General features: G+C 37.6%; 1 protein-coding gene across 4 annotated transcripts in view; it reads right to left on the bottom strand.

Moving 5' to 3' along the window:
* Window positions 1-22,508, bottom strand: part of PICALM (phosphatidylinositol binding clathrin assembly protein) — a 65,510-nt gene that overhangs the window by 3,002 nt on the left and 40,000 nt on the right. For 2 of the 4 annotated variants that reach the window (XM_050979561.1, XM_050979566.1), the window contains exons 13-19: window positions 13,436-13,543; window positions 12,485-12,616; window positions 12,365-12,395; window positions 11,463-11,562; window positions 9,754-9,777; window positions 7,675-7,734; window positions 5,301-5,405 (exon numbers count right to left, since the gene is read on the bottom strand). In XM_050979561.1, coding sequence (XP_050835518.1) covers window positions 5,301-5,405; window positions 7,675-7,734; window positions 9,754-9,777; window positions 11,463-11,562; window positions 12,365-12,395; window positions 12,485-12,616; window positions 13,436-13,543 — 560 coding nt within the window. The other 2 variants (XM_050979562.1, XM_050979567.1) reach the window with 2 other exon arrangements.

Here is a 22,508-nt window from a genome sequence, read left to right as displayed (position 1 = left end):
GTGACTGATAGTCTGTACACTCAAAAATTGCATCCTACAGTTATGTACCTAAAGCAGCACACCACAAACTCAGTCATATAAAGCACATAACTTAGAGGTGGGTAATATTGGCATTCCAACTGCTGCTGCTGGGAAGGACCAATAATCTGCAGGCTGTACTTGCAGGAGTATCTGCTATTTGTTGATTTATTTTTCCTTCTGTGTTAGTACTTTTCCTGTTACAAATGGTGTTTTATTAAATCCTATTTTCCCTCCCCCTGGGTAGAAAATGCATGTTTCTGCAGTTATAAATCAAAGTCAGCATCCTCCAATTTGGGTTCCTCACTGGAACAGTTTGTTCAGAACCGAGTCACTTGCACTCCGTGCCCATGGCACAAAACATTGCATGAAGACCTTTTCCACTGGAAATGCCAGGCACCTTCCAACCTATGCATGACAGGAAATCTGCTTCTGGGAATTGCTTGCAGAAGTGCTGAGTGTAAATATTGCCACTGCACATTTAAATTTTTCACATTAATGTCTATCTCTGAAACCATATGAGAAGGAGGACTTCCTTCAGGATCAGTACACACTTAATCTGCATTGGAATCTTCACCTCCTCCTGAAACCCCACTCCCAATGGGGTACTCAGATCCAGTAACCGTAAATAAATTATGCAAAAGTCATGAGAGAGAATGGGAAATGCTTGAGAAGCAGTTTCAGGATGTCAAAATTTCCCCTCTTAAACTTGGTTCTTTCCTTTGGAAAGCCATAGGCAAACTAGTGATATGGTCCAACAGAGTCCTAACTTCAGCAAGGAATGCCTGCTGCCACTTCATTTCAGGAAACATTCTTCTTCATGGTCAAATGCTTTGAAGTCACATACCTTTCTATCAAACTAAGCTGGCAAATCTCCAGCCCATATCAAGTCCAAAGGAACATCCCAGTTTGAAAGCAGTGTGGAAGACTGGTAGGTTTGGGCCAGTTGTGCAACATCAGCACATAACAAAACACAAGAAATTTCAGGAAGCCTGTTCAGGTTAAAATCTGAGGAAAAAACCTAAATTACCTAGATGCCATAATTAAATTCAGACAAGACTTGCAATAAATATGCATTTTAACAAAACTCCTCTAATTATTAAAAGGAGACAAAAAAAAATACATGGGAAGTATAGTCAGTTTCCTATGTTGTGCCTCTGCAGATTACTCCAGTTTATAAATAGATCTGAACATCAGGACCACTTCTAGCAGTTTCTAAGGAGAAGCATTTAAAACAACAGTGCTGGCCATCAGTTTCTCTGCAGCTGATCTAACTGGAGCTGTGGATTTAGTGCCCCTGCTGCCCAGAGCTAGTGTGATGTGAAATGCCCCACCCTGCACTGCTCAGACATCTTAGTCTCACCTCCAGCATCAGCCAGCAACTCTCACTGCCTCCAACAAAGACAAAGCTCCCTGGAGTCACAGTAAAACCTAAGAACCTGTCCAAAAGCGAGGACCGGGCTGATTGCCACCATTAGCTACATTCATGAAACAAGTCTGTCCGGCTGTTTTACCATATATTTTAGGGGTAATGTGCCAAAGCAAGCATCTCTAAGGTCTACTTTCTGGTTTAAGTCTGTCCTTAACTTCCTACCCTGTTCTTACAGTTTCAAACACCCCTCAAAACCCCCTCCCCTACACCCAGCCAAAAACCAACAACATAACAGATCCACCAAACCAATTTACTCTTTTGATCACCCAGGTGATCACTCCTGCTACTTGCCATGTACAATTGGCTGTGTGTTACAATTTACATAGATGTTGGCAGTGGGTGGAGTAATTTCTTTATTCTATTTTAAATCTTAAATTTTGCACTACCCATCTGCTTCCCCCTCCTAAGGCTATGTCTTTCGGGGGACATCACACCAGAACACATGATGTGTGAAGGCACACGGATTTGTCCTAATTGTACCATTTTATATTGGCCAACACAACACATTGTTGGTTTAACAACCATTGGGATACTCTGGCCTTGTGATGGGCAGACACATTCCAGCCCCTGTCCATCAGTCAGATCTAGCTTGTTTGGGACATTTGGCATTTGCTGCACTGCATCACATCTGCCAACCCTCTGCTTGAAGCACTGATCCAACCTGCCCCCTCCTCAGACACAACACACACACACACACGCACACACGCACACACCCCTCACCAGCTACAATGTCATCAAACAACTCCAACCATTCTCACTGTTCTGGGTAGCACAATGTAATAAAGTTGCAGTGGTTAATGCCCACTATTTTATAATGATGAAAACTTATTTTCTTTCTCAGGTGGGAAATACTGCAAGATAAATATTTTCAAAGAAAAATTACACACCTTTCAAAACTATAAATGCCTTCTGCGCTCAGACTTCCAAGGAAGTGACTGTTCTAGTTTCATTCTCAATTATTTAAAATTATTTTGCCCTTAAAAACCAAACTACCTTTGCTTTTGACTGCAATAATTAGGAAAAAAGTTGCGAGCATGTAAAGAGAACACTTGGAAGAGAAGCAAAAAATGTATGTCTAGAGATAGAAAAAACTTATGTATTAAGACTAATCCTTGAGAGTATCAAGTTCTGAACAACAGCTTAATTTATATGGAAACTACACAACATTAAAATGCCTATTTTCCCAGTGTGTTCTCAACTCACTACAACTTGGCAATAAAATTTTTGGCAACAACTTCATATCTGTCATCATGCTTTTAAGTACCTTTAGCTTTCTTTACTGTAGACAACACCCAAGATCTATCAGGAGACTGGAGGTGATATAATCTGGTGCTTTAAATTAAATATGAAAAACAATTTAGTTTTTGGCAAGTGGTGATGCCATGGACAAAACCAGTATTAGAATAATGGTGTTTACAGTGATCCATGCAGGCAGTTTGAGCTGTGTGCCTTTCAGATAACCATTATTTATTCTTTAAGATCTGTTTACTGACCCCAAGAACACAAGTTTCTGTTTCTTTTACTTTCCTTTTTCTATTTCTGGCACAACAAAGCATTAATTAAATTTGAAGTGCAAAATATGCTCTCAGAAGAGCCTCAGAACTCAGCACACAGTAAATTCAGTGTGATAAAAGTGTAATTCCCCTCTGTGGCTATACATTAATAAACTCTGCTGTGTATGGGGAAGCTCTCACATGCAGCCCTTGTTTCTTTTAAGATGCTTTACTGATATCAGGCTTCTGAAAACTTGACAGCTTTCAGCAACAAAGATTGTGTGTCTCAGGGAAAACCTTTCTTGGTCACAGCAAATGCTGACTCAAAGGGTGTGTTTTCAATGAAATTAATTCTCACAGGAGCCAAACACTGTCAGGTAAGAGAATAAATATAGTTCCACACACCTCACTTGTGACTAATTCCTCTTTCTCCTGCCCGGGCAGCCAGCTGGGATTCAACCTAGGCCATGTCCCGCAATGTCAAATGAAGCAGAAAGGCTCACTGAACTATTCAGGCCCATCTACCTGTTCATAACTGAATCAGGCAGGTAGGCAGTTTTGGGGTTTAAGGATCATTTCGATTTTGTTTTTTAATGTAGAGAAAACTCCTATCCTTGAGGATCCTTTTACTTGGTCAATATTTAAAAATTGTCATAAACATTATTTGTCCTTTTGAAATGGTATAAAATCCATGTGAAAAATACCAGATCACTTATGTGACAGTGAAGGTGCAAAGCAGCTCTCAGAAGTCTAAGACAAAGCCAGTTGAGAACTGCATTTCTAGCTAAAGAAATCTAACAGCATCCCTTTCAGATAAAGCATTTAAAATAAAACATTTAGAAAAAAACCCTATTCATAAGGCTGTATTTTGAAGAAGACAATGGGCATACAGCCCACTGGGAGTACACAGCAGAACCCTTCTTATAAAAGAATCAGACTGAGTCACTGGAAAATGTTTGAGGCTCTTTTTAGTTCCAGTTTACTGGTGAATTCTCTTCCCTCCACAGTCAAGTCCAAACACTGCAGTTACACCAACCTATACCTGGGTGAAGTTATACATAAATGCTTTTAAACATTCATCTATAGAAACAGAGCTCTTTATAGTAAGATCAAAATACAGGCACAATATATTTCATTTTTCTAACAGAAGTCTGATGTACAGAGTGAACTTGGAAAAAGAGACATCTGAGAGGTGAGTAAAACCACACTTAATCCTGGAGCTTCAATATGCCAGTTAAACTTGGCTCTGCCTCTAACTGCAGTTCACAAATACAAAGTCTTAATGATAGCACAATTTTCCAAAAATAGTATGAAGGTGGTCAGGGTTATCCATCCCCTCTTCCTTTACTTTTTAAAATGTTTTCTTACTATAAAAAAAACCCCTCTCTTAAGATACCTATTGGGTTATAAAAGTGAGTTCAGATAGAAATTTCCCAGTGACAGACACTTGTAAAACAAACAGTAAAACAAATAAATAACAGGTATGTATTTAAACTCCAGTATTGATGCAGTTAGTTTAGAGTAGCCCTTTGTTAGATGATTAATCTGGACACAACACATCCTGAGAAACAGGTAACCAGGGGATTTAAGATGGCACCACCTAAGATGGCATTTAACAGGGAAAGGCCAGGTAGATCAGTATTGCTATTGCACATCTTCACTATGCTGCAAATGCAGTCTCCTGCAAAACCATGAAGGAACACAAAACCCACTGAGGACTACCATGGTTCAAACTAGATGGATGTGCCACATGCCTCCCACTGAGGTGGTCAGGACCAACAATGGGGTGGTGGGTTGAGTTTTCACCAAGTTTGATGCCACAATTCTTTCAAACCCATCTAATGCAGTCATGGGCACAAAAGGCTACACACACCCTGTCTGGCCCGTGCAAAATGCTGTGATACAAGCACACACCTTGCACTTTGGGTACTTTACAATCTAATACTTTCAAATGTAACAGGGGAAAGAACAGTGACACATATACTCAGGAAAAAGCTGTAATAGCCAATATTACAAACATCCTCTGAGGGTAAAGCAGCATGGAATATGACTTTGGGGAAAAAGCTCATCTTCAGCAAAGGACACAGACATCAGCTTTTGCTATTCTTTGTCATTGTCACGTTCCCAGAAAAACAATGCCTGAAAAAGACCTATCCTCTTTGGTTTGGTAACACAAACCTGCTGCTGTCAACATGGATACAAGCAGATAGGAAGCAAGCCTTCCATGAACTTTCCATGAACTTGTACAATAATTTGCCCAATACAAATAAGAAATATTAATTATATCTATGTATATACTTCTAAAGAAACTGTCTCATGTAATTCATTCCCAGCACCAACAATTTGAATATACACACCTGTGCTCCCGGTACAGGGCCAAAGGGGTTTGGTGGTCTCATGACTGGCTGACTGTATATCAAAGTTGGCTGGGTCATTACTGGTATGCCTCCCATCTGTGATGGCTGAAAAAACCCAGACAGCATCAAATCACACACAACATTATTACATTTCAAGTATTTAAGGAGATAAAGGAAAATGGCAAATGGGTGTAAAGTCTTGGTCTTATTTGAGATATGCAACCATGTGAGATCCTTCTACAATATTCTGCAAATAAAGGTTACCAGAAAGGAACATTAGAGCCTTTCCAAGGAATTTTTCTCAATAACAGCTGAGCCCATTCAATCTCTTTTTGCAAAGATCTGAGCCACTAAAACACTTGTTAGACAAGCATTTGTGCTGGTCCTTCTCCTCCCAAACGCGAGGCCTGACAGCACCTCCCTGACCTGCCTCTGACAGCACAAGCACAGTTTTGCAGACAGCAGTGCAGAACTGACAGAGCTCAGGACAAAACTGAAAACTGAGAGCTGTATGTGCAATTAATGTTAAGTCATTATGCAATCAGAGTCAAAGTGTTACCGACACTCCAGCTGAGCCAAATTACAAGTTTAATGGGTATTAATGGTCTTACAAGTCAGGTTATATTTAACACAGATGCCCATCTCTGGTACTGCTTTTGGCATTCCCCTCAGGCTTGGGTTGACAGCCAGCAGTTACTGAAGCAATGCCCACACTAAGCAGCTTTTCCCTGACTAATCCTGGTGGTGGTGGAACTCTTCCTACATGCCAACCAGCTGTTGGCATATAGGGTGGACCCATTCAATAAACTGACCCTAATGAAAACACCCTATAAAAAAATATAAGAACAACTGCTGGCCCAAGACACAGGAAGCAGCAGTAAGGGAACGCCCAGGCACAGTGCTACAGGACTAAACAAGCTGCCTGTCCCAGCAAGCTTGCAACATATGGGAACATAAGGGAAAAGCCTGCACTTAGACAGGACCATCCTCAGAACTCTGGTCCTCACTATTTCTTTTATGAAAAACTACAAAGTTTAACAGCAAGGGCTGTAAATTGAGTCAACATTTCAGAGATTCCTGATGGTAAATGTCCTGAGTAAAGTCTGAATGAGCCAGGGCAGATTTCAGGATGTGCTATGGAGCCCACTGGTCATTCTGTAATGGCCCACCTCACCCACCTGCTCAGATTCTGGACATGTTTGAACAAGCAGCAGCAACTCAGGGTAACAGAGTTATGTCTCCTTAATTTCATACTGGCATTTAAACCCCACAATTAAACATAACCTAACAAGCAAGATTCCTTCTCATACACTACATATGTTGCCTTCCCCTGCTGCTGACTCAAAAGAACTACAAAAATGCTGCTGGTACCATAAGAGAAAAGTTGTGTAGATCAAGTTTGAATCCATACTAATCTTAGTTTAAGCATAACAGCTTTGACCAAGAATATGGGAGTTCATGGATAGATAATAGGGAATATGACGATATATGATACTCTCCCAAGAGGCCCTCAAAAATATAGTTGGACACTTCTGCAGTTCACTTACCGAGTGTATATAAGCTATAAGTCATTAAACTAATTTGGGTGTATGATGAAATGTTTCAATTTTTTTTCCTTTAATCTGTGAGGCATTTAATAGAATAACTGCTTGAAGGAAGTTTTCTTGCCTTTCATTCACCCAGGAAATCTGTGCTGCATTAAAATCATATTAAAAAGAGCTAAGGCATATAATTTCAGAAATATTTTAAAATTTAAGATAAGAACAAAAATTTTTAAAGCAAAAAGCAGGAAGGTCAGGTTTATGTCAAAAGCCTTGAGGCGCTGGCGTGTCACTAACAGATCCAATTCTCAACTGAATCCACACCATATTGCAGTGTCACAAACTTGCACTTCTGTAGCATTAATCATCACATATGCTTGCTCCCAAACCTCAGCAGAAGGTATTTAAGGAAGGCTTCACTTCACCAAGAAAACGTTTCTGTTCTGAAAGCAGGTATTTATGTTGATGCAATAAACTTACTTCTATGCTAAGCTTATTTCCGTACCAATTAAGATCACCAAGAACGGACACTGTGTAATTTTCATAGAATCACAGAATGGTTTGGATGGAAGGGACCTTAAACATGATCTAGTTCCATTTTAAGAAGTTTATGAATTAAACAAGTGAAGTAAGGAAGGAAAGACTTAAGTTCAGACAAACAGCATGAAAGTGGTTCAGAAAAACAAAAGTTAATAATCTCTTGAGGAATAAATGAATGAGAGTTGAAATTCAGTCTTCAGTAGAATAGTTCAGGAAAACAAGATCTACCAAACTATAAGCAATCAAACAACATACAACATGTGCCTGGTTGGAGTTGTAGGAATTCCACTCACCATCACATAGCCCATCATTCCTGTTGGTGTTGTGGCAGGATAGGCCATTACAGGGGGTGCCTGGTGTGAGAAACAGTGGTGAGCTGAGAGGAAAAGAGATCAGCTGCATACTCTAAAACATTGCTTTCTAAGGATCAACTGCAGCATTCAGCTTATTATGAACATAGCAAAGAATAAATAGGATTTGCAGTCCGGTGTTAAGAGTGTATTCCTAATTATTTCAGATGGAGTACAATACCTTAGCTAAAGTTTATGGGCCACCTTGGCTAATCTCTAATAATGTACTTGCTTCTATTATGTTAGGATTCTGGCTGTTTGAACTAAACTGCAAGTACCACTCTCTCAACATCCTGTTTAGAGAACACAGTACAAGACTCAGAGAAGTTTGAGAGAAAATATTTACAAAGCAGAAGCACTTTTTTAATCCCATGAAGTATATAATTATATTTCAGTATGAAAAGTAATGGTACACACAAAGTCTTAAGAGAGAAACTGAAAGACCAAAAGACCAAATTACCCTTGCTTCTGCTGACACTTAACAGGAATTCTCTTTAGCCAGGTTGAACACATTATGGGGATTCTCCTAGCAGGCTCTGATATAAATTAGACTCTCACAGGAATAGACAGTTTGCACTCCCTCTCCCTCACTTATTCCATTCATTGACTTTGAACTTGCTAAAAGTCCTCTTAGTACTTTCATATGGCAGATACATTTATATTACCCTGATACGCTTCCTGTACTTTTATGAAGGTACAGCCCAACTGCTGTCAAAACTGCAGCAAACTTCTGTTTTGTAAACAGCTTGGCAATATATATGTAGAAAAACAGCTGATAACTCTTAGAAATTTAAATAAAGACAGTTCTTCATCTCTTAGCCATATTCTTTATTCTACAGTTTTTTTATCCATTTTCGAAATTAGCATTTACTATTATAAGGACAAAAAAGTTGGATTTTTTTCAGACTAAACTGGTGCTCACAGATATTTAGATAGCTTGCTGTCTATCCACTCCACCTCCTGTTAGTCTACCCTTTTAGAAAAAAAATCAGTAATTTTCATGTTTTTGCTGTGAGGATTTCTGTTCAAGACAAACACCATAAGCATTTCTTGGTACACAGACATTACTGCTACAGAAAAGAGGCAAATCATAAACCATTAATCATACTGGATTAATTAAAGCAGATAAATTGTTTCATCAGGAATAGAACATCAGGAAAGCTGTTTCTGAATTCAGTTCTAAGGTATCAGCTGCTTTTTCTTATATAGTAGAGCCAGTGCAACTGGCATTTCAATTGCCATGAGAACAGACAGAAAATCATCTGGACAGCATATCTGCCATATAGTTCACACAGCAGGCAAAGCTATCCTGAAAACTACAAGGTTTTTTTTGTTTTGTTTTGCTTGTGTACACATACCTACACAAACATGCTGAATAAACTTATTGTTGAGTGCTCAAATATGGACCTACCACCCTTTAGTTACCCTGGAATTAAAACAAATTACAGGGAAAGACCAATATTACTTTTGACATAAAGAAAAAAGTCCTTTGAAATGAAAGCCTGCATTCCTCAGACAGCAAGCACAGGTTATTTCTTGCCCTCTGTAAACTATCTGCATTCATTTTCTTTCTTCATATGAGTATTCATGACATATTGGTCTCTCCCCACATAAAAAAAATTAAAAATCAAAATCTACCATAAATGTGGATCAAGTGCCACATATAACAGAAGCCTGTGAGGTTTCATGCAGTTATTCAAACACAATATTTTTATCTTCATTCAGAATTCACCAAATGCATTAAAGGCAGCACAGACACACACCCCAGCTCTCTGGCAGCAGATGGTACAGTTTAAAGCAAGGAAAAATAATCTTGGTATTTCCCATGCCATCATTCGATTCAAGAGCCTGCACACCACCTATGAAGTTTGTGTATGCTAGGAAAAGCTGAATTTTTGGCACACCAAAGATTTTCAAATGAGAAATGTGTAAATAGCGAGGAGGTTATGAGATTCTGCAACAGCAGTGGTTAATATCAGCATGCCAGTTGATTGCAAAAAGGCTGTGGGTTTTTTCACTTACGTATTGTGGAAAATGCATGCCATTCTGTATTTCCCAGGGAGAACAATTACATAATGCAATAACACTGGATTAGAAGCAAATACTTACACAACAGAATATACACAGATAGCATTTTAGTTCACAAATACATTAAATGTTTACTCCAACACATTCTTGTAATTCAAGTCATTCACTGAGACAACACACCTGTGATACTGTCTTTGGTATTAGGTTTCACATTGGTTTGCATAGCCCATTTATTTGGTATATGCCTTTTTCACCAAAGATTTTTAAAAGCATATTTATTTAGCAAGCAGCAGCAACTCCACAATAAATGGACCAGCAGAGGAAAACAAAGCTTTTTTTCCCCCCATGTTATTTCAAGTTTTTTATGTTTATAGAACAGTTTCACAAGAAGTGTCTCAACAGTATCTCTCAATAATAAAAGCTGTTGAATGTAATGACTTATCATCACAAGATGTAGATATAAGACATGAGTTATTAAATAGATTCAAGCACACAGGTAAACTCAAACCACCAGTCATTAATGCAGGTAAGTAGTTACAATTTCTTCAATATCTGCACATCCTCCAGTAAGACCCACAAACATATTTCTACAGGTTCCACCTTTCCAAGTCCACAATGCTGCATTACTGCACTGCAGATTCAACCTCCCCCTGTCAGAGTCAGATGCAATAAATCCTTGGGGGCAGTTTGTTACCTGCTCTGTCCATGTACAGCTCTCCAGGTCATTGGTGAAAGGGTGAGTAGGATTCACATGCAAAAATGTTCTGTGAACATTGTGAAAACTACTTCTGTAAAGCCTTAACATGAAATTAAAAGCCCTCCCCCTACACTGATACCCCAAAATCCTTGCCAATACTACCTGTTAAAACAGACATGAACTTGCTCATTAAAACTGACATGGATTAAAAGCAAGTGCACACACCAGGCCAGGAAAGCAGTAGTTATGTACTGTATTAATAAAGCTGTAGCCACAGACACCTGTGCAAGTATCATGAGGCCAGTTCCCACCCCCAGAGCAGGCCAAGTTACAATGTAATGATGCACGACCTGTAAGTGCACCCGAAGGACACTTTCACACATTTTCCTGGACTGCCAAATGCCTCCTCAATCCTTGGAATTCAGAGTTTTATGTCATAAACTCATAGAATGCTTTGCATTGGAAAGTACTTTGATGATGACCTAGTTTGAACCCCCTTGCTGTGGACAGGGACACCTTCCATTAGACCAGGCTTTTCAAAGCCCCATCCAGCCTGGCCTTGAACACTTCCAGGGATTGGGGCATTCACAGCTTCTCTGGGAAACCTGTGCCAGTGCCTCAGCACCTTCACAGTAAAGAATTTCTTCCTAGTATCTAATCTAAACCTGACCTCTGTCAGTTCACAGCCACTGCCCCTTGTCCTTTCTCCATATGCACTTGAAAGTCCACTGAACAAAACCCAGAAAGCCCTACCTCCCAAGAGAGAGGCTCTCAAACCCTACTGAAGTGTTTGCTAAACCTGCATGTCACATCATAAACTGTTTACTAGAATCATACACCCAAGAAAAACAAATCCCAGTAGCAGACAGCTCCAGCTGACCACTTTTTCAATTTTCTATTACCCTTTTACTGCAACTATAGACCATTTTCAAATTCATCCATTATACATCACCCTGCAGACCTAAATTGCAGGAAACTCACTATTTTAAAATGAGCATTTGCTTACCAACGTCGGAGCGTTCCACGCAGTTGTAGGTGCAATCTTGGGTTGCCAGTTGGAACCACCTGTTAGTTTCTTTTCACCTGGCTGAGTCCAGTTTACATCACTTCAAATAAATTTTTTTTAAAATTGTTAGAAAACATTGGACTTCCTTATAAAACTTTCTCAGGTAAACACCATTTCCACTCGAGAATGAGGCTTCTTTTATTAATGAAGCTGATTTAGCAAAGGAGTTGATAAAAAATTTTGTGACAACATGTTTTGGCTCAGAAAAGTAAGAAAAGATGCTCAGCATGAGCCCCCTCAGCATCTCAGTCAAGTTTCCCAGAATAGGTAAGTTAGTGTATCTGACTCAGGGCAAGACATTTGAGTAAGATTTCAAGACAGCATATTAGATTTCTGAATTATTTCAGAGTTGGCACAGATGGTCCCAATAAACTTGAAATTTGCCAATTCCATTTCTCAGCTTTGCTGCTAGAGCAGATGTTCACTACCCTTGAATACACACACCCTGCTTCAGAATTCACTTGTCTAAAGGTCAGCCTCAAGACCAAGGTTGCAGTTTCATAATCTTTAAAACTGCTCTGCTCACACTCAGGTGACACCAAGTATTTCAGAAGTGCTATGACTACCAGCAACAACTACAAAGAAACATTTTGATAAACTATTTGTTTTTTAATATATTCCTTAAGTCTGAAAGGAATCAGAGACAGGACACCTTGCCTGCTGCTATCATTCTCACAGTCACCTTCCAATAGCTCTCAACAATTCATTACACCTTGTACAATCCCACATGTGCCCTGAAGGCTAACATTATACGTTGGTATGCACAGGTTTCAACATGTACATACACGGAAATTTACTATCATGAAAATCCAAATGCTCAACTTCTGTTTAAACATACTCACTTTTTAGTAGTTCCATTTCCAATGCCCAAATCTGTCACAAGGGAGAAAAAGAAACTACTGAAATTCTGTTTGTTTAAAAGAAATCAGTAAGTATTTACACATTAGTGGTTCCATACTTACTGCCTACAAGATTGGCTAAAGATGAATCCAGATCATCTGACACTAATTTATTAGGCGGTACTTTGGCAACTGGAAGACTCTGGTTTTGAGAGGCCACTGTTGGTTTTAGGAGACCACCTAGTTCATCAAAGCCTTGGAATGAGAAACATAAGTGATTTGAATCACAGGCCTCCCACAAATGTCATGACATTCAATTAGACAGCAAAGTCAACACAACGGCTAAAATACAAAATTTAACCTGGTGATGCTACCCTATACAGGAAGGACAAAACTTATTATGCCTCCTGATAAAAAAGATATTTATTATGGAAATAAGATTTCAGTTCAGTGGCTTAACCTTTGGGACAATTTTACATGGAATGGATTCACAGTGACTGTAAAGCAGTCAAAACGTAAAACATAGAAAAAATATAGAAAGTGTTTCAATCTTACAAAAATATCTATTTGGTTTTAGCAAATCAATGGCTTAGAAAAAAAAATCTGATGTCAAGAGTCTAATGCAAAAGATCTCAATCCAAATTAACTGTATTGACTGATCATTTTCTGAAGCAATCTTAATGTCAAGAGGAGGCAAAGGAGTGCCAAAAACCATGTTGCTGATACATAAAAAGAAGATGAAATTTTACCTCTTCCAACCATACTCTACAAATACAGACTTAATTTCAGCTTACAACTTATAAAAATGAAGGCTGTTCACTGTGTGAAGTTTTAATGTGCAAAATATTTAAGTGAGGGAAATCAGTGTAAACATTTCAGCAGATTGTAGAAATAGTCTGTAAAGAAAAATTATTTGATTAATGCTGTTATTGACCTTTTAGAATCAGCTTTCTTTTCTTCATCTGAAACTCTGTCCCAGTAGTCTAAGTAAATACATATTAAGAGATTTATACCTCAAGAATAAAATAAATTAAAGGAAAGGACATATGTTATTTATTTTAGCAAGTGTCTTACCACCAGAATCTGGGACAACATTAGAAGATTTGTTTCCAAACACAGACTCAAAGTCAACATTAAGGCCAGCTGATGGCTGTGGTTGAGCAACAGGAGATGGAGTGAACCCTGTGGGGAAAAAAAGAAAGAATTTTTATGTTTTTATACAGCATTTCCCATAAATCTACCTTTATGCAAGCCAAATAAATATTTTAGCACTGCAGAAAGACCAGGAATACCTCAAAAGTCCAGATTACACCCTGACACTGAGCAGTTTATTTGGTCTTTATTATAAGTTACTCCTCCAAAGAAAGATTTTGTCTAAAAAACTGAGCAGACAGGCCATAAAAGACAGTCTCCCTGCAATTGCTTAATCTCTGCACACCTTCTTTATTATTCTACAATAAAATTACTGAGGAAAAAGTCACCATGCTTCTCCAGGAAAAGAAGCTGGCTAGCGTGGAATTTGTTTCAAGATTTTTTGACTGAAGATTATTCCTCTGTGGTTTATATTCATCCAGTAATTCTTGCAGATACAACTGGAACAAGATCCAAATCATCCCAAGGTGCCTAAACTGGTAATGCCTTTGATTAGACACACTTAATACAAATTATTTTCATAGCTCTTAGTTACTTGTGGACACACATTTTGCAGTTGGCCATGTTCTTCAGTCAAACTTCTAGAAATTATGGAAAGATATGGGGAGGTACAGGCACATTTCAACTCCTAGTGCTGTCTAAACTTACTTCATTTGTCTTCCTTGTGTCTGTAGTGTTCTACAAATACACAATTATTTTACAACACTGAAAATTTATTGCAGCATGAAGCATTGCATATGATGTTCAGCAGCATTAAGTCAGTAAATCAGTAATACAGAACGTAATAGCCACTTGTTTGTTGTATTTTTTAATGTTATAGATGATCACACAGAAGCACATGCATGTGCAACACCTTGGTATTCAGCCAATAACAGAAGTAATCATTGCTTTACATGAAAAGCACCAAAAAAGAAAAAGCAATGCCACCTTGAAAATTAGCTCTTCTGGTTTCTAAAAAAGTAGCATGACATGGAGAAATGAAAGGATCTCAACTACTTCAGCAGTAAAACACCGCAGTGGGTAAAAATAACTGACAAAGAAAAAACTTCTTGGATTTCATTTTGCTTGCTGGGACAGCACCTCATTTCAATCTTACTGTTTTTCTAAAATAAGTCACATTTCACCTAAAAACATTAGTAACTACAGGTTGTTATTTTTGAACATAAGCTTCAGAGAAAAAAAAAGCAAATTTGGATTATCTGTTTCTTTTGTCTTAAAGGAGCATAAGACTCCTAACTTCATTACTAAAATTTAGACAATGTAATTTTCATTTATAATAAAGTAAACTGCATACAGCAAAACACGGGAAGCAGTAATGTGGGAAAAGAGAGTAAATAATCAACAAACCAAAATGAGTATCTTTATGACATGTATACCATCAAGTTGTAACAAGCCATTTCAGAGACTCTGAACTTCAGATAGGAATTCCTTTGATGGGATGTCCTGCAACTCTTAAAACCGTGCCTGTACCAATAGAAAACTTGACTTACAATAGCTCATATTTTGCTTTAGAAATCAGCCTCAACCAAAAGAAACTGAGTTTCCTTCTCTCACATTAGAAGTTTCAAGTTTTATGAAACTAAGATAAGACCATCTCCAAGACAAAACAATACACAGGACTCCTTTGAATCAGCCCCTGAGAAAGATCAAATCCTACTCTTGATATCAACCACCAACTCAGGACAGTTTGTTTAACAAGGATATTTTGAAAGGTGCAAAGGTCTGTATTTTAATGGATCTTATTTGAGCATCAAGACTTGAAAGAAACTAATAATCCTGCTTTTTAATAGGGAACAAAGGGAACACAATAATTTGTAGCATTTAACTTCTGTTAAATGACGCTCACTGATTTTTATGCAAAGATACTAAACCAAAATGTGACTTTATTGGGCTTTTAAGAACTAAGCCTTTCACAAGCCATTTACTGAAGGTATTCCTAAGACTTGCACTGCAGCAATGTTTACACACCCTGCTCAACCTGGTTTGGACAGATTATAACCTGTCACAGCCCACAGTCTCTCTAGCAACTATCAGGATGGTGTTCCAGAATCAGCACCAGTATGGAGTTACTACACAAATGTAACACAGCTGCACAAATGATTAGCCAGTACTTCAGTGCAGCAGAGACGTCTTTCTCCTGTTCTGTTGCAAAGCTTAACACTAGTTTAGTGCACTGTTTAAGAGTAATATATCAACAAAACTGCCATAAGCAGCACGAACATCCCAATCCCTTTATCTTAAAAAAAATGAGGTAGAGCAAGATGAGAAGCTACTTAAAAACATGCATGTCTTTTGTGTGGTATGTAGCAACAAGTAAACTACGAGAGATCCTGAAATGGGGAGATACTCATTTCATGTTTAGACTAAATAAGCCTTAGTTTGGCAGAAACTGAAAAAATTCATACCATTCGTGACCACACATCTGGCACAAGCACATGAATTATAGTTGGAGCCACTACAGCAAGGCACTTCTGTAGTCAGCAACATGCCTACTAGTTCTAGGCACACAACACATTCAAATTTCTGTGTGTGTGGTAAGGCTGTATCCCATTACCTACCTCCAAATAGACCAGCTACAGAAGAAGGCTCATTGCGGAAATGAGAAGCGTTAGGATAAGCTTGAGGACCACAAAAAGAATCTGATAAGGAGTATCACACAAGAGAGAAAGCCAGGAAAGGAGAAGAGGGAGAGTTACAGAAAGAGAACCAAGATACACTGCTATTCAAAACTTTAATTTCACATCAGTCTATAAATCCACATATAGTCTAATAACATAGAACCAATGGAATGAAATCAATACACATCAGACAGACTGTAAGAAACAAGTTTACACAATCTCTAACACAAAAGGGGAAAGCACAGTTTCCAAGGAACAGCTATGTTAGGATCTTTTTTTTTCAATCAAATGCCATGTTTTACACCTTCAGAGGAAATGAGTGTAAAAGCTTCAAGGCATTTTTCTTATACCTGAAGTATATTCATATTTGCTTGCCACAAATGGATTTAGTTGAGTAAATGGATTGTAATGATCTAAAGAACCAGAAAGAGTTATTTTAAATCCACATTCACATTATCGTAGCACCTTGATCACGCTACATCTAAAACTGCATCTACATGTCCCACATCAATCTGTAAGGAGGCCACCCTCTGGTTCTAGATATATCCTTAGAGCATGAGACACTGGAATGGAATGTAATATCCATTACATGTAATGCCATCCATTTCCAGTGACTTCAGAGCAGTCATGTAATAAATACTGCAAAGACCAGCAAGAGCCACAAAAGCCCACCAGGGTCCTTGTTCACAGCTCTGCATTGCTGAAACTTTTCATGTGACTGCAGAACAAGTTAGACAGAGAAAACTAACCTGACTAAATAACCATCCCATTAAAAAAAAAAAAAAAAAAAAAAAAGCTGTATTTGAAATAATCATTCTATATTTACATGAACCATAACAATTTCATTGAAGCATGGAAAAGACAGATTATCACACAGCAGTACCAACTAAGGGTATTTTATATATATTTAAAGATATATTTATCTTTCCTGTTTTGTCTTTCCATTAAAGACAGGCTAGGAAACTAGTTAGTTAAGTTGACAAAATATAGGTAGTATGACTATCTTTAAAGATACTCATACTACCTATAATCCCTTTGTTTTACCTCTGTTAACAAGTAGCAAAGGTATTAAAAACCCCTCTTTGCTCTAATAGTCTGCATTTTTCTTTGACCAATTCTAGTGAGGTTCAACCAGCATAAATACAGCCTGTGGTGTACAGCTGTCTTTAAACTTGCTTTGTTTAACAGAACTGAAATGTAGTTAAGTGATTTTTTCATCTATGAAAACAAACTAAATCTTCATACTGAAAAATAATTACTCTAGAGCTGCACCAACACAAATGTTGGAAGGATTTCTAGTGAGACAACCATGCTGCACCATCTCCAAAGTAAAATATGAACAGCTTTTAACAGGCGAGTTATTAATTTACTGCCCCATAGGTATTGCCCCATAGTCGGAGTAGATTATCCATCAATATGTGCACGACATTATCAGCTTTGTTAATGACTACATGACTGGGGCAAAAACATTAACTATTAAAAGCAATCAGATTAGACTCCTTTGTTTAAAAGGAGCATTTCAACTTGAGGAAGAAAGTAACAGCATTTGCTTTTCCTTCTAAGGCATATGCAGCATTTTACCTTAAAATTTCCAAGTACAAGAGACTGTAAAACTGCACTCAAGCAACTACTCTGTCTCTTTATATCAGGTTAGAATCCCATCTAGGCAAGAAAGGATTTTAACACCATTTTATTGTAGAGCTACTAAATCAAATTCTAACATAGCACAAAACCAGCCCCAAATGACCAGCTTTTATTTTCTAAAAGCTGCAAAAATATATTTTTGAAACTAAAATAATGTTAGAATTTATAGGAAATTAGTTTAAAATGGTACTTTACCAACAAATATTTCATGTGTGGGTGTCCTACTGGTGAAAGTAGATACATCAGAAGACACAGACAGATGAGCAGCATCGTTAGTTTTTGTAAGGAAAGGATTTAGGTTTGGAATGGCATCATCAACACTATCAACAGTAGCAGAAAAAGGATCTGTTCAATTCCAGAGAGTGAGAGAAAGAAGAAAAGGGAGACGGATTTAGTTTTCTCCTGACATCTCTAAAGCTTGGGATGACCTAGCTATTTATCTCATTTTCAAGTTGTCCAGGACTGCAGATACTAGCTACTAATTTCCTCTTTTTTGATTTTTAAATTAATAACATCACCTTATAAAACGTGCTTCTTCCTGAACGTGTTTTAGACTGAAACTATGTTATTCCTCTTTAAACACAATCACTTTTTGTTTGTCACAGTCATGTCCTGACATTCGCAACAAAGTCTCTGGAGCAGAGGATGCCTGTCAGCACTACAGAACCCAAGGCGCTATGAGAGGATTCAACGCAATAACATCCCCAAGACAACTTTAAAAACCTGAACAAAACCAACTAAGCTGAAATTCTCTTTCTCCAAAGTGTGTTTATGGATTTTTCTCTTACTGAGCATCACAAAATTTTCAAGAGCTATGATTATACCAAGGTAACATAACAGCACATAAGCACTTTCCTTGGTACCTGGGGCATCAGGAACAGCAGCTTGTTGTGGGTATGCTGTTACCTGAAAGCAAGCAAAGGACTGCTCTGCTTTTACAGACAACAGACACTAAGCCATAATGAGGAAAATGTTCCTTACTAAAAAAAAAAAAAAAACTGTCAGACTTTATTGCAATGAAGGAAACATGGATCTAAACAAGCGACTTCCCAAGGCACATAGTTTCAAAGTTTCCTGAGAATGGATGCAGTTGCCAAGCTCAAGTATTCCTCTAGTTCAGAATCTGACAGAGACAGATCCTGAACAGGATAGAGAAGGCAGCTATAACACTTGTTGTCTGAAGGAATTGTGATTTAGCTGTCTGGTTTCAGAGCCCATGAACACTTGATGGAAAACTCAAGAACTCACTAGGTAAGATCAGCGAGGGTTGTATCTAGTCCTACTTATTATTGTGCCTAGAACTGCAGCTTACTCCTCTAGACAACACCACTACAGAGAAATTTCTGAGTAATAATTACAGGAAAGATGTGTTAAATACTTCAGTTCTTGGCCTTTTTTTTTTTTAATCTGGCCAGTTTATGCATTTATCCATAACTCTTGTAAATACTATCGTGCTGCATGAAGCAGTTTTGAAGTGGAAATTATTTTCTCTCCCTGAATATGACCTCCTGATTCTTTGCTCTAAGTCCCACACAGCTTCATAATATGCTCAGTTGTACAAAAGCCCTAATGGAAGCAAAATAACTACATTATTCTTTGCAAGCTTAATGCATGCTCTGATTTGCTGCAAGCTCAAGATATGTTATTAGGTAAGACCTGACTTTTCCCCAAATTGCTTGGCTATGTTGCAAGAATGAGTGAAATACCTTAAAAGACCTTTTCCTAAATCATTCAGTCAGCAAAATTACAGTGTCCAACACTGAATAAGCAAATATTTGTAATATGTAACACGATTACAAAATTACATATTGTCTCAGGTATGTTTTATATACAGGACAAGCCAATCAGCCAGTTGCCCGAAGCAGAGTCCTTGTTGCAGCTACTCCTTAAAACTGCTTTCTGCTTTGAATGTCATTTTAAAAGATGTAGAACAAACAAATCTGTCAATAAAAATGGGGCAGATTATCTGTTCATCGGTTCCTCCTCGCTATTTCTGATGCTGCTTCATGTTCTGCTTATTTTTTGGTCCTCTTTATATATAATTATATAAGCAGAAAAAAATCAAACAGATGGGTCAAAATGTTCAATTCCACACTGATACATTTGTTTTGCTTTTGAAGTTTAGGTACAAATTGATAGCTGGCAAATATACCAGAAACAGCTGGAATCATCTCCAAAGAACCCCAATAAATAGTGCAGATAAAAGAATATGGAAGAAATTAAGAAGCACAAGTTTTTAACTGTATTTGTGTGAATCTACCATCCACTAAAATTATTTTACACATGCACTCATCCAGAAAATAACCAAAAAACTACCTTCTGTTCCCAATTCCCAAGGTTGTATATGGAACTTCCTGTGTTTTGACTAGTTAAGACAATATAATCCAACTTTAGATTATCAAGATTTGCTCAGAAATTTAACCCTTTCTCAGACTCTCTGCTTGGTGACGCCATTCTAACTCTATCCAGCATGTCCAGTCTTGTCCAAGTCTCAGAACTTGCAAATACTAGTAACAGAAGTAACCAAAAATTAATTGGGTTTTATATCCTAATTTATATCCCTGTATATTCAAGTTTTTAAAATTGCTGTCAGTTCTGACAGCAACACCTCAATGTTTCTAAAGCCCAATTTCATCCTTGAATACAAATGACATCTGTTTATGTCAATGGAATCATTCTGCACCTGCATGCTATCATTAGGTATTAATGATTTAAGTGCATTTAAAAGAGTAGTTTGAAATTTGCAAATTTCTACCTTTAAGTTTTCCAATTAGAAGCATTTTGTCCAAAAAAAACAGTGACAAAGGATTTTTAATGGCATCTTTTACAGTCTGAAATAAGTAAACTGAAAACATACAATCACAGAACCCATTCCCCAGAGTTTACCCTTGTTAGTTTTTATATTTTTGGAAGCACAAAACTAGAGGCAGCGACCCAAATACAACACTTCTGTAACAATTTATTGTTTTATTACACACCTAAGAGCTTCTGCATAAAATTTTTAACAGTAAATGATTTTAGCTGACCTGGTTCTCTTCTCAAAGCCACCATATACACCAAATACAAAGATCATCATGTCAGACAATTACCTAAGGGAGGGATGCTGTGCAGTGATTAGAGCACAGGACTGGAAATAGTTCAGGTTCCATTCTTGGCTCTGCCACTGACTTGCCGTATGACTTCAGACAAGTCAGTTAACTGCTCAGATTTCCCCATCTGTAAAATGTGGAAAGCACTTCTTATCTACCTCACCTGTGTGAAGTGAGTGTTTATGTCTGTAAAGCTGAAGAGTTGGGGACTTTTTGATGAAAGGTAACACAAAAAATGGTGATCCCAGAATTATAGCCTAAAACTTTAGCAGACAATCCAAAATCTTCACAGTTAATTAAGTCTTATAAGTATTTAGAAATGTGTCAATAGTAAGCAGAAATATCAATGACTAGTACTGAAGACTCATACCACGAGCAACACAACATTGAACAAACACAGACTTTCAGGCTCAACTTTCAGGTTCATGAAGAAATGCTAAATTGTGATGTGACCTTTGAGAGGCAAACAGTTCCCCTTTTATATGTCACACATGAAACAAACAGGACAAGCTGAAACAGAAGGTACTGTGCAGAAAGCAACCAAGATGAGCCAAACCATTTTTCTCCATTTCTAAACTCTAAGCCTATTATAGCACTGGAATTTGTATGCCTAACTCCATACACTCCTCACTACATCTTTCTCAAAAGATGCTTTGCTCAGCAGAACTAAAGAACAAGTAAACTACTCATTTATTTTAGAAACTGCCACATATATTAGTAGTGCCTTCCTCACTCAAAAATTTCCCTACAAACAAATGTGAGAAGGTATAGAAAACAAAGTACACAGCAAAAAGTAAATAGGAAGGCAGAATACATGCACAGCTTATTAAGAAGATACATTAGATAGCTGGAAAGATGTTAAGAAGAGCTATAGCTCATAAAAATAAACGGGGAAGTAAAAATTTAGAACAGGGTTGTTCTCATGCCTATGAACTTCCTGAAGCAGCAATTCCCAATTTTTCACATCATAAAATAAAACATTTTTGCAAGCATCTAGTTTAGAAAAAAATAATCTGGAAATAGCCACATAGTTCAGGAGTTTACTATTTCATTAAGCATCATTTATGTAGAAAAATAAACCAACACTACCTCCCTCTCCCTCTGTCATAAAGCTCTTTAATCTTCCACCAGTATAACCAACAGTTATATTGGCAATACTGTATCTGAATTATTCTGGAACACTGCAAAGCAGCCAAGAACTTTGAGTAAATATCAAAATACTCCAGCACTCAAACCAAACTTGAAGGAAAATTCATTATTTTCTAAAACTCTCTTTCTTGACCCCTTGTTTGAGGACTTGACTAATAAGGTCATTTCAACTTATTCATTCCATCCTAGAAACTGGGCAGAGTGAAAATTTGGGTGTTCTGGAGCACATTTCAGAGGGAAGAATATAAATTTTGTCTCTTCACTTAAGAGGTCCAACCACAGCTTTTTGCTGATTTGCTGTTATAGTTAAATGAAATACAGCAGAGAATGTAATAAGGCAGAGAAGCCTTATTATTATTTCAATAACTAACTCTGGCCTTTCTTTCTATGCACAGCTGTCACAAGTGTCTCCTCTCAGGCTTCATCCAAGTTCTGCATTATCATCACCAGCAAATTTGATTTAATATTAGACAAAATATGGAATATGTATTAAAA

The sequence above is a fragment of the Serinus canaria genome, chromosome 1 (genome assembly GCF_022539315.1).
Source record: "Serinus canaria isolate serCan28SL12 chromosome 1, serCan2020, whole genome shotgun sequence".
Lineage (NCBI taxonomy): Eukaryota > Metazoa > Chordata > Aves > Passeriformes > Fringillidae > Serinus > Serinus canaria.
The sequence above is the reverse complement of the archived record's forward strand: the minus strand, read 5'-3'. Positions and strand labels throughout refer to the sequence as shown.